The sequence below is a fragment of the Rhipicephalus sanguineus genome, chromosome 8 (assembly GCF_013339695.2).
Source record: "Rhipicephalus sanguineus isolate Rsan-2018 chromosome 8, BIME_Rsan_1.4, whole genome shotgun sequence".
NCBI lineage: Eukaryota > Metazoa > Arthropoda > Arachnida > Ixodida > Ixodidae > Rhipicephalus > Rhipicephalus sanguineus.
The window spans coordinates 114,015,908-114,029,310 of NC_051183.1; the positions used below are offsets into that span (position 1 = coordinate 114,015,908).

General features: G+C 48.0%; 1 protein-coding gene across 1 annotated transcript in view; it reads right to left on the bottom strand.

The window, feature by feature from the left end:
* LOC119403452 (uncharacterized) overlaps window positions 1-11,635 on the bottom strand; it is a 13,396-nt gene extending 1,761 nt beyond the window's left edge. Inside the window, exon 1 of the mRNA XM_037670385.1 lies at window positions 9,844-11,635. Coding sequence (XP_037526313.1) covers window positions 9,844-11,635 — 1,792 coding nt within the window. The remainder of the gene's footprint in view (window positions 1-9,843) is intronic.
* Between the last annotated feature and the right edge of the window lie 1,768 nt (window positions 11,636-13,403).

The window sequence follows — 13,403 nt, forward strand, 5'->3', positions numbered from 1 at the left end:
ATTCTAAAAGAAATTTAGCGCTGTTGCCATTATGTCGACGTGCCATCGTTACCGGCAGCATTTTGTTTGGCGTTAATACCTACGCAAATTTTAGTATATTGAAGCCCGCGTCTTGTCTCCCAGTATGCCATACAAAGTGAAGCCAACGGTGTAATAGTGTTGTTGACTATTCATTTGCAAGTCGCTAAGCAGTGTCATCGTGACGTAGTCAAACACATCACGGTTTAGCGTCTGCATTTGCTCCATGTCCGCTACTTTCCCTTTCTTTTGATATTGTCTTGACCTTCCCAAACACTTGCAGTGCCTCGCGAATATAGGCGTCTTCCAAGTGCTCATGAAGCCACTAATTTCATCTTTACTTCCGTAGGCTCCTGGTCAATCACGAGGCATCGACGATTTTTTGACGGAAAAAGTCACCGCTTGTGACCAACTTTTTTTCGTTAGCGTTGACTTGCACGTGTCCCTTGCCGATGGAGTCCGTGTTGGGCGACGTCCCCCACAGTCTTTATGTCTGTGGAGTGCAAAGCCTCGTCCTGATCCCTGGCCGCCCACCATTTGTCTTCGGTGTAGCAAGGTTGGACACATCCGTCCGAAATTGCAGACTCCCTCGCTGCGACGACTGTCGCGCTTCGGCCATTCCGCTGAGGACTGTGGTTGTGACATACGCTAAGCAAACTGAGGCAGCGTACTCAACAGCCAGATGATAGCCTACAAGAGCATATCATGGATGCCACCGAGGTTTCTGGATGCAACAGGAGACACACCGTCAACTTCAGATTCTGCTGGCTCCTCCAAGAAGGGATCCAGAAGTGACAAGAAATGCAGTTGCTGTTGACACAGTTGCAACTTCTGAGTGCAAAGAACTAGGTGCATCTTGCAAGCAGTCTGATCCAAAATAGCTCCGAACAGCCTCAAGCACAAGGAAAAAGTCCCCACGAAGAATGACGCTGCGCTGACCCAAAATGGCACGAAGAGCCTCTAGCACAGGGAAAGAGACCTTAGGAAGGATCCTGCTGAAGTTGCTTCACACCTGCTTGCGCTGCAGCTCCGCAGCAGCCTTTTCATCATGGTGTGGCGTAGATGAAGATAATCCGCATGCTTCTGTGGGACACGACAATACCCAAACGCCGCGCGACGTACAGCTCGGATTCAAGCAAGGAGAGTGGACCCAGCGACAGTCAGTAGGGAAGGTCACGCCGTCGCCGAACGTCCCCGCACCATGGGAAGTGTCCGGCGATCCCGATCTAGGAGGCCTGAGGGGGGTTCAAGGGAAGCCTCACCATCAACCCTCAGGACTGATCACATGGAACAATAAGCGCAATAGAAGGTAGTCACCATGGCGCAATCTGAGCGACTTATCTTTGCAACCTTGACGTACGTGGCCTTAGGTCTTCGCAGAAACAGTCGCAGCTCCGTAGACTTTTAAACGAAAGCGTCTCGACTTTGTCGCCATCCAGGAGACAAGATCGAGAGTGACGAAGAGACTGAGAGGGCCCTGCGGCCTTTTCTGTCTGAGTACAACGTGTGGTGTTTCACATGCAAAAGGTTTATCTGCGGGCTGTTGGCTGTTCCTGAGAAAGAGCCTACCCTGTTCAGCAATCAGTACTAGTGTTGATAACGAGGGCAGATATATATGCTGTGATTTTTTGTTGCAAGGAGCGCCGTGGCGAATTAATCAATCTATATGCGTTTAATGAGGTTTCGAAACGACTTGATTTATTCAAAAATATGTCTAATGTAATTGACTTCCGACAGGTGCACTGTACTAATGGGTGACTTCAACTGTGTATGTGACGCTAATGATCGTAACAATCCTAATTGCAGGCGAGACAGGAGTGGTGAGCTTTTATCCGGTATTGTAGATAACGCGGGGCTAATTGACATTGGTGTTTCGAACCGTGTAACGGCATATACAAGAGTTCAGGGATGTTCTTATGCTCGCCTTGATCGGATTTACGTGTCCTCATCGCTCCTCTCTCGTAAAATATCCTGTAGCACTGAAGCAGTGTCGTTCTCAGATCACTGTATTGTTATTGCTCAAATTGGTGAAAACCGTCATAAACAATTCCGCCCACAGTGGGGCCCTTTGGAAGATGAACTCAAGCTTCTCTGCGATCAGGAATTCGTGAAATCGCGTCCAGACGACAATGAGGCATCTTTTCGATTGTTTGCACATTCTGCTGCTTGGGAGCTTTTTAAACAAGAAGTCCGTGTTATAGCTATAGAAATTGGAGCCGTTAAGTCTTACTATAAAAAGTATGAAGAAAAGGCACTCCTTAAAGTCTGTGCAATCTTTATGAAATGGAATGCGAAATGCCGGGAACGTACATTAATGAAATCGAAATATGAAATGTCAACTTCAAAGATATGATGCAGCCCGCTACAAAGAGCGCGTATTCGATCTAGAAACCAACGCACCTTGAATTCCGAGCAAACCGACGCGTCAAGCTTACTGGATGAACACGCCATGCAATTTCTAAACTAATTCCAGACTTATACTCTAACGGTGTCCTGATAACAGATACAAGAACATCACTTTGAAGTTCGAAAAGTACTATGAAAGTTTATTTAGTTCTCTTTCTGATGATCCTGACGTTCACCTGAAGGCTAGTTTTGTTTCCCTCTTGAGCCCCTTGAAAGACGATGACTGTGCAGCCATCAATGGACCCATCACGATAAAGGAAATTGAGCAGGCAATTGACAACTTACCTTTATCGAAAACACCTGGCCCTGATGGCATCTCAGCTGAATTTACAAAGCTTTTAAAAAAACGCTATCTCCCATATTGCTGGACATCTTGAAATAAGTTATGACATGGAGACACTCCCGCGATCTTTTTGCAAAAGCCACACTGTTTTAATACCGAAAACCTCTGACAAGGAAAGCTTCGCTCCGTCGAAGGTTACAGGCCAATATCGCTGTCAAATGTGGACTACAAAATTTTTGCGAAAGTATTATCAAATAGATTGCAATTTGCGATGTCGATTCTCATTGGGTCTCATCAGACATGTGGAATTAGGGGGCCGATCTATACAAACAATATACACGTTGCTCGAACAGTTCTTACTTCTGCTATGGGTTATCAAAACAGCTTGCAATGCTACAGGTAACCTTGCAAAAGCCTTTGATCGGTTAGTCATTCGTTCCTTTTTCTCTACTTGAGCATGCCAATGTTGGCACAGTCGTGCTAAAGGTGTTAAACTTTGTTATAATGAATGCTCAACTCGTGCTCATTGTTAATGGTCAACTCTCGAAACCTGTTTCTATTTGCTCTTCGGTGAAACAGGGAATGCCCGATGTCACCACTTCTGTTTGCACTTTATCTAGAGCCGCTGTGCTTAAGCATAATACAGTCCAGTTTGTATTCGCGGCTTTAGTATATTAGGCAGTGAAGTTAAGTATTAGCTTATGCAGACGATGTCGCTTTCTTTTGCACAGATAAACCAGTGTAGAAAATGTGGTATCTACATTGAAAAATTGGCGTTGTATCAGGAGCGCGTTTAAATGCCTCTAAGAGTTAGGACTATGGTTTGGCTCGTGGGGTACCACGCCGAATCAGTTCGCAGGGATTAATTGGACACGAATCCCGCCAAAATACCTCGGAGTACCACTGGACGCGTATAGATTCAGTGCGCATTACTGGAAGGAGCGCGTTCCTAAGCTTGAACGACAGGCCCAGACATTTGTTCCCCATCGACTTTCAATATTCGGGAGAGCTGAAGCTTGCAACACTTTCCTAGCAACAAAGCTTTACTACGTATTGCAACTTATCCATTGCGCGAGATTTTATATACAACGCTTTTCATCGAATTTTTGCTACTTTCATATGGTCTTCGACGTTTGAGCCCATGCGTCGTGACAACATTTTCAGGCCAGTTAGTGAGGGGTGGGTTGGGATAGTACATCTTTATCTATGGCAAACAGTTTCACGGTTCTTCTTTTTTCGAGACAATTCCCACCCCGTAATCCGTTCATTCTTGCAGGTTACACTTGTTGATTGCTTGCCAGACTTAGTTGTTTCAATCAAACTTCTCCGAACGCCCGTGTTTGTGGGGATTCATGCAGGAAGTTTACCTCGCAGTTCGGTTCCTTAAAGCTCGCTTTTCCATGGAATACCTGTACACAGTCTCGCGCAAGGGTACTATATAATGATTTACTACTATGCTCTTCCCGCCTCCGCTGTACCGTTCATTGTACTCCGATCTTTCAGGCCACGATGTTTGAAACGTGTGCGCAAAATGTATATTCCTCCTAATTCAAAAACATGTTTCTATAAACTCCACTCTGAAACACTTCCGGTAAGCACATGGTTGAAAAGAAAAGGGATTTTTGTCTCTTCTGTTAACTGCCGTCTATGTGATGTGCCGGAAACAATAGAACATTGCTTTATTACTGCAAAGACGCTATTCTGTTCTGGGATGTCCTTCAGAGAGCACTGAAGAAACGTTTTGGTCGTCAATTCTCACACCATACGTTATCTTATACCAACATCGCTTGATGAAGTGCCATATGATATGTTTTTCCTCATGGGTATGCATAGCTTATGGAAGACACGTATGCAGGACCGTAACGCAGAAACCCACCATTTCTTCAAGCATGCACTTCATTCGCATGACTATTCAGCTAAAGACATTTATGATGACCTGGACTTTAGACCGGACTGGTACCCCCTCTTGGTGAGGTGCTCGGCCTCACCACCTTTCTAGTATAACACGATGTGAAGAACTCTCACCGTTCTACTGCACGTTTGTGTTAGCCATCGAGTGTGCACTTAGTAACGCTTGAGCGCATATTGTCGCTATGTGATTGTACCTTTGCTGCTTTATTTGTGCTATTATTGTGCACTGTAATACTAAGTGTGATAAATACCATGAAAAAAAAAAAAAAGTCAGCGTGACGTAGTGGTAAAGTACTCGGCTCGGGATCCGCAGGTCGGGCGTTCGATTCCCGGTGGCGGAAGTTTTTTTTTTGCATACGGTTTTTTTTTCTTTTTTTGTACTAGTGCTTTCTACATCGCCTTCTATACAATTATGCTATGTGTGACGGCTAGGCACGCTGGTCCGACGCTGTATGCGCCGTTTTACGCTCCGTCGTTCTCCAGCAATCCATCATACGCCAGCATCCAGCATACACGTGCCACCATCTTCCAGCACCATAATCCATCATAATGGTGGATGGTGGAATCCCACCATTCCTCATGGTGGATGAATTTTCATAGGGAAGGCGTACTCTTTTCGCATAGGAATGGCAGACACCTCAAAATGTGACTCGTGCAACAGCAACGAAACGATAGAACATCTACTGTGTTTCTGTGGACGTTTTGTGAACGAACGAAACGTTCTGCGCGATGCGCTGAACAAGTTAGACTACAGACCGTTTTCCGAAGAGAGATCCTCGGATCGTGGCCCTACGCATCGCAGGGCCAGCAAAGCGACGCGAGCACTACTGCTGTTTTTAAATCGACCGGCTTAACGACCGCTTGTAGGCATTCATGGACAGGTGCAGATGTACCCTGACAGTGCCTTCTTCCCTCTTCTTTCTTTCTTTCAATCCCTTCATCCCTTCCCCCAGCGTAGGGTAGCAAACCGACTCGCGTCCCTTGGTTAACCTCCCTGCCTTTCTTTCATTTCCTTCCTCCTCCTCCTCCTCCTCCTCCTTCTCACACAGAAATAAGTTACAACTGTGACAGTTACGCGCATCCTATGTATGTTCGTTCCGCGCGTCCTTTCTGCTGGAGCAGCGCATTGCAAGTTTCGAGCGGCTTGCCGTTCTTCGCGTAACATGTGTAACATGGCGTAACATCGCGCTTAGGGCGAAAGAATGCACAACAACGCTCAACAACGTCTGTGAAGACACGTTTCACTTGCGTGGGTTTACCGATTCCTATGACAGAGGGATCAGCCATGTTTCTTTGTGTCTTGCAACTGTCATTGTGGTTAGAAAAGATGAATCGGTATACATGTTATGTAATGTCAAAGCCGGAATGCTTAAAGGTACGTACACAGCCCAAATGAATTTTTTTGCCATCATCAGTGCTTGGCGTTGAAAGTGTTTCAGCATACATCCCTAGGGACGTTCAGCGCAATAAAAACGGAGCCACAAGAAAGAAGACGCAGACAACACATGCGCTAAACGTCAAACCACGCTTATTTGGGGAACGCCATGCATATTATAAAACTCTAATCGCAGCAAGCTCACGCCTCGCTCTCTTACAAGATATGGTCTACAAGAAACATATGTTTTATCAAGAACACGCCTACAGTCATCAACTAAACAGGGAATCTCGCACGTGTCATCCAGCAATGCCAATCATACAGAAACCCAGTAAATCAAATATACAATCGAAATTATAACACATCACGCACGCCCATCTGACGAATATACGGAACGCACGCGGAATGACGCAACCATGCCGGCTGCGCAAAAATAATAACCTTATCTGACGAGTGCGGCCCTACGAAGGCATGCTAAGAAACGAAAATTTTCGTTTCTCGAAAATTTTCGTTTTTCGAAAATTTTCGTTTCTTAGCATGCCTTCGTAGGGCCGCACTCGTCCAGATTAAGGTTATTATTTTTGCGCAGCCGGCATGGTTGCGTCATTCCGCGTGCGTTCCGTACATTCGTCAGATGGGGCGTGCGTGATGTGTTGTAATTTCGATTGTATATTTGATTTACTGGGTTTTCTGTATGATTTGGCATTGCTGGATGCACGTGCGAGATTCCCTGTTTAGTTGATGACTGTAGGCGTGTTCTTGATAAAACATCAGGTTTCTTGTAGACCTATATTTGTAAGAGAGCGAGGCGTGAGCTTGCTGCGATTAGAGTTTATATATATGCATGTGCGTTCCCAATAAACGTGGTTTGAAGTTAGCGCATGTGTTGTCTGCGTCTCTTTTGTGGCTCCGTTTTATTGCGCTGAACGTCCCTAGTTATGCATCTTTACCAACCCGCCCAACTCGCCGCACTTGTCAGGTCTTGATTTCTAGTACGAAGGGCTCTGTTATGTGTTCTAACGTTTTTACTCTATAATCCTAGCTTTCTCACGTCGCTAATCGCCTATATATATGTCGAGCCCGAACGGCGTCTGGTATGGCTAAGCCTCTGCGTGTCCGCCCATCTCCAAGTGCTCGTGGGCGTATTGCGCCCTTCAGCTGGACACTCCTAGAAGGCTGTGCCGTATGCTGTGCTCGGATGGTGGCATCAGGTTAGATTCCTCAAGGATTGCTTACGTGTGACGTGTCAACGAGAGGCAAGCCCTCCCCAGTGTACTACAATTATGGACATTGGCTGAGACTTTGCAACCAGCTCACTGAGTGGCGGTTGGGGTGGAAACCAGGTCAGACCCACGCTTCCTCCAAGAAGAAAACCCTCCGGCAACACCGGAAGACGCAAGGTGCTGTAAAGAAACTATCGATCAGCCAAGGAACCACACAGACAGCCGTTCATCGTTCCAACTTCTTCTTCTTCTACTGCAGTGCTCGCCTGCACGCGTTTATTCCTTTTCTTTTTCAACATACTCCCGCCCCCCAGTAGTGTCGCTCAATTCGAGCTAGTACAATTTCTGTACTGGCTTTCTTAAAAACTTTCCGTCTTGGGATTTCACCCGGCAAGCTCGGATTATGCCATCTTGACCGGGGTAAACGTCTGTGACTCGCCCAAAGGGCCAAACACCTCGAGAAATGCCAGGCTCTTCGATGATTACCACATCATCTACTCGTAGACAGCTGCTGGGATGTGCAGGGTATAGGTGAAGTGCCCGCAGTTCTAGCAAATACTCTTTTTTCCATCGCATCCACAGGTGATCTATAAGCTTCTGTCTGTGTCTCAACTTCTTGCTGATGTCACTTCGAGTAGTCTGAGGACTTATAGCATCGTAGTCATTGTTGGGCCGCTCTGGAGAAGCTAGCAAGGAACGTCCAACAAGAAAATGCGCCGGACATATCGGAGAAGGCTCTTTGGCGTCCGTATACGTGTAGGTCAATGGTCTTGAGTTAACAACTGCTTCAACCTCCAGTAGCATCGTCTCGGTTTGTTCGCTGGTGAGTTTGCTCTTTCCCATCACCTTGCGCAACGATGACTTCACTGTTCGGACAAGCCTCTCCCACAAACCACCCCACCAAGGTGCACCCGGAACGATAAACTTCCATTCGATGCGATGGGTCAGTAGGAAAGACGCGAACGGAGAGCTCTTCATGACATTCCAGATGTTCCTGAGGTCCCGTGATGCTCTCTTAAAGGCAAGAGCGTTGTCAGAGTACAGTGTTGCTGGTACCCCTCTGCGAGCCAGAAACCGGCGGAACGCTAGTAAGAAAGCGCTTGTCGAGATCGCACTCGTCAGTTCAAGGTGTACTGCTCTCGTCGTCGCACAGGTGAACAGCAGGATGTAAGCTTTCGATGCATCACCATGTAGCTCCTGTTGCTTTATATATAGTGGACCTGCAAAGTCCAATCCCACTACATCAAACGGTCGTGACGAGAGAAGCCGGTCCTCAGGCATCGGTGCATATTGTACGTTTCCAGGTTTCATGTTGTACCTTCGGCAGAGGAAGCAAGCATTAATGATTCGTTTCACTTCTTGTCGAGCGCGGATAATCCAATAACGCTGTCGTATTTGCATCATAGTGCTTGCCACACCACCATGCAAAGCTCTGCAGTGAGCCTCTGTCACTACCAAAGCCGTGAAGGGATGCCTCTGTGGTAGTATGACCGGATGCTTTTCGTCATACGTAGCGTCGATTCTTTCAAGTCGTCCGCCAAGCCGAAGCTGTCCGCTTTGGTCCAAGAAAGGGTGAAGATCGAGCAGCTTCGAGTGTTTTGAGAGAGTGTCTCCAAGTTGAAGCTGTTCGACGTCCTTCGCGAATACTTCGAGTTGAACTCGTTGTACCCAAAACCTTTCAGCCTTGCATAGCTCCAGTGTCGAAATTGTTTCGCTGAGCGATGTTTGAATACCACGGCATCGATCCACAAAGCGGAAGACCCAGGCGGTGACGCGCAAGAGCTTCTGCAGATTGTTGTGCTTGCTTAAATCAATCATAGGGTGTAAGTTCCTGGATGATGCTTGAAGAAATACATGTTGCGTGTCAATCTCTGCCTCTTCGTTGATCGGTGTGCACTGGTTCGGTTCGGTAGGCCAGTTTGATTTAGGCTGGGACAACCATTCAGGTCCATACCACCAACAGCGACATGCACGTAGAGTCTTCAAAGGTATGCCCCTAGTCAGTACATCTGACGGGTTGTCTTCACCCGGGCAGTAGCGCCATAGCACTGGTTCAGTAGCTTTTGCTATTTCAGTCACTCTGTGTTTTACAAACTGACTCAACTTGCTATGGTCACCGCGGATCCAGCTCAATGTGATCATAGAGTCAGTCCACATGACGCAGTGGAAATCTTTTGAATCCCATGAGGAACAAATGTACTTTAGCAATCTGGCTTCCACTACCGCGGCCATAAGCTCGAGCTTTGGTAGTGTTAAAGTCTTAATAGGTGCCACTCTTGACTTCGCTACTATCAGTGAAGTAGCCGAGTTCCCGTCTTAGTCGAATGCTCTCAAATAGGCACATGCTCCATAAGCCTTCAGGCTGGCGTCGACGAATATATGCAGTTCAGCCTCTTTCACTGCTCCATGAAGCCCGTCTCTCACGCAGCGCGGAATCTTTATGTGGCCAAGCTGAATCACGTCCGCACACCAGGCTGTCCACTGCGTCTTGATCTCCTCGGGTAATTGATCATCCCAGGAACGGCCTAAAACCCAAAGGCGTTGAAACAAAAGCTTCGCTGTTACGGTGAAAGGCGATAGAATGCCAAGCGGGTCATAAATTCGAGAAGCAGCCTTTAGTAGAGTACGTTTCGTGTCGGGCTGGCCAGCGACTAAATATTGTGCCACAGATTTGGAAGAAAACTTGAAGTAGTCCTTTTCTATATCCCATTGCATTCCCAAGACCGCAGCTGCTTCTCTGGATGCTCCTTCTACTTGTTCCTCCTTGTTGTCGAAAATGTTCTGCAGCTGATGGCTGTTGGTCTTCCACTTTCTGAGGTTCATGCCTGCATCTCTCATGATTGCCTTTGACTGTTCATAGATGCGCAAACCTTCATGGAATGTCTCCGCACCCACCAATAAATCGTCGACATAAAATGCCTTCTTCAATGTAGAAGCGAGTGCTTTATCTTCGCATGCGTTATCCAAGTGGTAGTGTATAGTTGCCATGAGCAAGAAGGGACTTGATGTTGATCCAAACGGCACCCGTGTCATGCGCCATTCGACAAGCTTGCTGTGTTGGCTTATGGGAGTAGTATCAAACCACAGAAACCGGAAGGCATCTCGGTCAGTCTCCTGGATCTCAATTTGTAGGAATGCCTTTTCGATGTCCGAGTTTATGGCGACCGGGAACCACCGAAAGCGAAGGAGGACTTGCAACAATTCTGGATTGAGGTTCACTCCTTTGTCCAAGCAATCGTTAAGGGATGGTACGCCTTGAGTGTGTGACGATGCGTCAAACACTACCCGCAGTTTGGTAGTTAACGATTCCTCCCTTATGACTTCGCGATGTGGCATATAATATATAGCCCGATCCCGATCCAGAGGGCTATCCTTAGGCACCACTTCAGCGTGACCCAACTCCAGATATTGCCGGATGACTACGTCGTATCGCTGCAACAGTCCTTCCTTCGTCGATAGCCTCCGTGTTAGTCTTTGTAGACGTGACAGCGCGATTTCCCGGTTGTTTCCTAAGAGCGGTTTCTTATCTTCTTTCCAAGGCAACGCCACGGTGTATCTGTTGTCTTTTTTGCTAATCGATCCACGGAATCCTGCAACAGACTCATGTGACGGAGATTCCCCCGAATCTGTAATGCCCATGGCTTCTAGTTGCCAAAACGATTGCAAGATCTGTGACGTTGTTTCGTCATCACCAATTGCTTGTACTTTTAGAATGCAGACCATGAGGCTGGAGTCGCAGTCCAGAAAGGCTTTTTGCTGACTGGGTCCTTGTAGCGTCCATCCAAACGCTGTGTCGATCGCTACCAGTCCTGGAACTTCTGCGCTCTTTACAATTTCTCCAGACATTACTTGCCAAAGATGGTCAGCTCCTATCAACAAGCTGAGGCCATTTTCCGTCTCCGCGTCGAACTTCTTTTCGTCAGCGATGAATTTCCCTTCGAGCCGCAGGTTCTGAAGGAAGTGGCTGTCAGCTTTCGGGGAAGCAATGTCGTGACAAATAGCTGGGACAACAATTGCACGCACTATGCGAGTGTCGGAAGAGTGCTGGCTGCGCAGGGGAACTTCTACAACCTTCCGTCTTTCCGCAGTACTTGGTGATGCGCAGCCAAACGTGTTCAGTGCAATCCGTGTTTCTCCCAGTACCAGCAGGTGTAACTTCCTGACGAGCTCTTCCGTGACGAAGGATCGCTGGCTGCCTCCGTCGAGAATCCCTCGGACATATCTTGAGCTGTTATCTTTCACGACAAAGGCGCGAAAGGTCTGCAAGTATACTTCTCTGTCATTTATCTCGCTCCCGCTCAGTGAATCCTTGTCGCACAGCATAACCGACTGTGATGACACCATTCCTACTGTGCTTCCGGAGGCGTCCACTGGTCGAGGTGTCACTGCCATGTTCTTCCTGTAGTTAGGGTCGCACATGCTTGATGCGTGCCTCCCATGACAGCTCGAGCACGTGAGTTTGACTTGGCAGGACCGTGCCTGATGACCTCGTGACGTGCATCGATAGCAGCGGTTGTCCTTAGTCAGCATCTCTTTCTTAGAAGTGACAGAGAGGTCGGCGTCGCAGGCGCGTGTGCCGTGCTTCTTCGATTTGCAGAAAAAACACTCGTTCCAGTTGCACGATGCGCTGTGTAGTACAGAAGCGGTGCTGGTGCTGCTGCCTCGAGTTCGCTGTGCACGGTCATCAACCGGTCGCTCTGCAAATGGCTTACACTGCTCCCGGCTTTCTAGTTCGACGCGTGTAAAGGTAAGCAGCTCCTTTAACTCTGCATCCGATGACGCAGCTGCAGCGGCTGGCTCAAAGACGTTTGCAGAAGACCCGCTTTCCCTTAACGCTTGACTGCGCTTTCCACGTGTATAGGCCAAAACGATGTCATACGGCAATGCTTGCTGTAAAATGTCGATCAGCATCGCTGAGAAACTGAGCGTGGGAACGTTTAGCGCAGTCAGACACCTGATTTTGAGCTGCACGGCATCGTAAAGTCGCCTGAGGCCTCGAACGTCGCTTCCTGACTTCACGTGAGGGAGACTACGAAGCGCTGACAGGTGGTGTTGCTCTATCCGTTTCCGATCTCCGAAGCGTTCTTTTAGCAACTCTATGGCGTCTGCGTAACAGGATTCGGAAGTCGGAAAACCAGATATCGCCGCTGCCGCTTCACCCGCAAGGTAATGGCGTAGATAGAAAAACTTGGTCGTAGTTGATAGAGCGTTGTTGAGATGAACAGTCTGCTCGAACTGCTCCCAGAAAGCTGACCACTCGTGAATGTCTCCTCTAAATGTTGGCATGCCAAGGTTCGGCAGTCTTGGGCCAATTCTGGTCGGAGCATCAGGAGCTGATGGGGTTGCGTTCTGAGGAGCAGTCGCCGTTGTACTGTTTCCGCGTTCCAAATCGGCTACTCTGCATCGAATCTCGGCGAGCATGCTAATGGCTTGGTCGTTGTACTCCGCCGCCGCTACGTACTCCGCTTCGAGCTCCTCGTCAGCTAGGTGCTCTTCGAGTGCATCATTAATCTTCGAGAGCTCGCTGTTGCTAGCCGACAAACGGTCATAAATACCTGTTAGCTTGGGATTGTCCGCGGTAGGATCCGTGAGCAGGGACCGTGCTTCTTGTATAAGCTTGGTATTCTGGGCTCGTCGAGCTGCGCGCTTGGTCTTTAGGCGATCCATCCGTGCAGATGTCGAAGTGTCGGGCCCACGCTGATCACGAGCGATCCGTTGCGAGTCCTCGCCGCCCGCAGAGCGACGCGGTCGAGTAGACGGTCCCCTTGAGTCGTGCGATGAGAGAGACGTGTCCGCACGAGGGTTTTTCGGCACCAAAATGTAAAGAAACTATCGATCAGCCAAGGAACCACACAGACAGCCGTTCATCGTTCCAACTTCTTCTTCTTCTACTGCAGTGCTCGCCTGCACGCGTTTATTCCTTTTCTTTTTCAACACACGCTGTAGGGTGAGGAGGAATGATATGAGGGTGAGGAGGAGGGAAAATAGAATGGGAGAGGCTGAATCAGAGCATATATCCTTTCATAGTATAGTATAGCGAGGGGTTGGTAAAAGAAGTGAGGGGGTGATGTGAGGGAGAGGAAAAGGAGGAGTGGAGAGAGTAAAGCGTAGCATATCCTTGTATAATACAATATAAGAAGAAGGGGGAAAGAGAGTTGAGGGTGAGGATGCGGAATAGGAAGCTGAG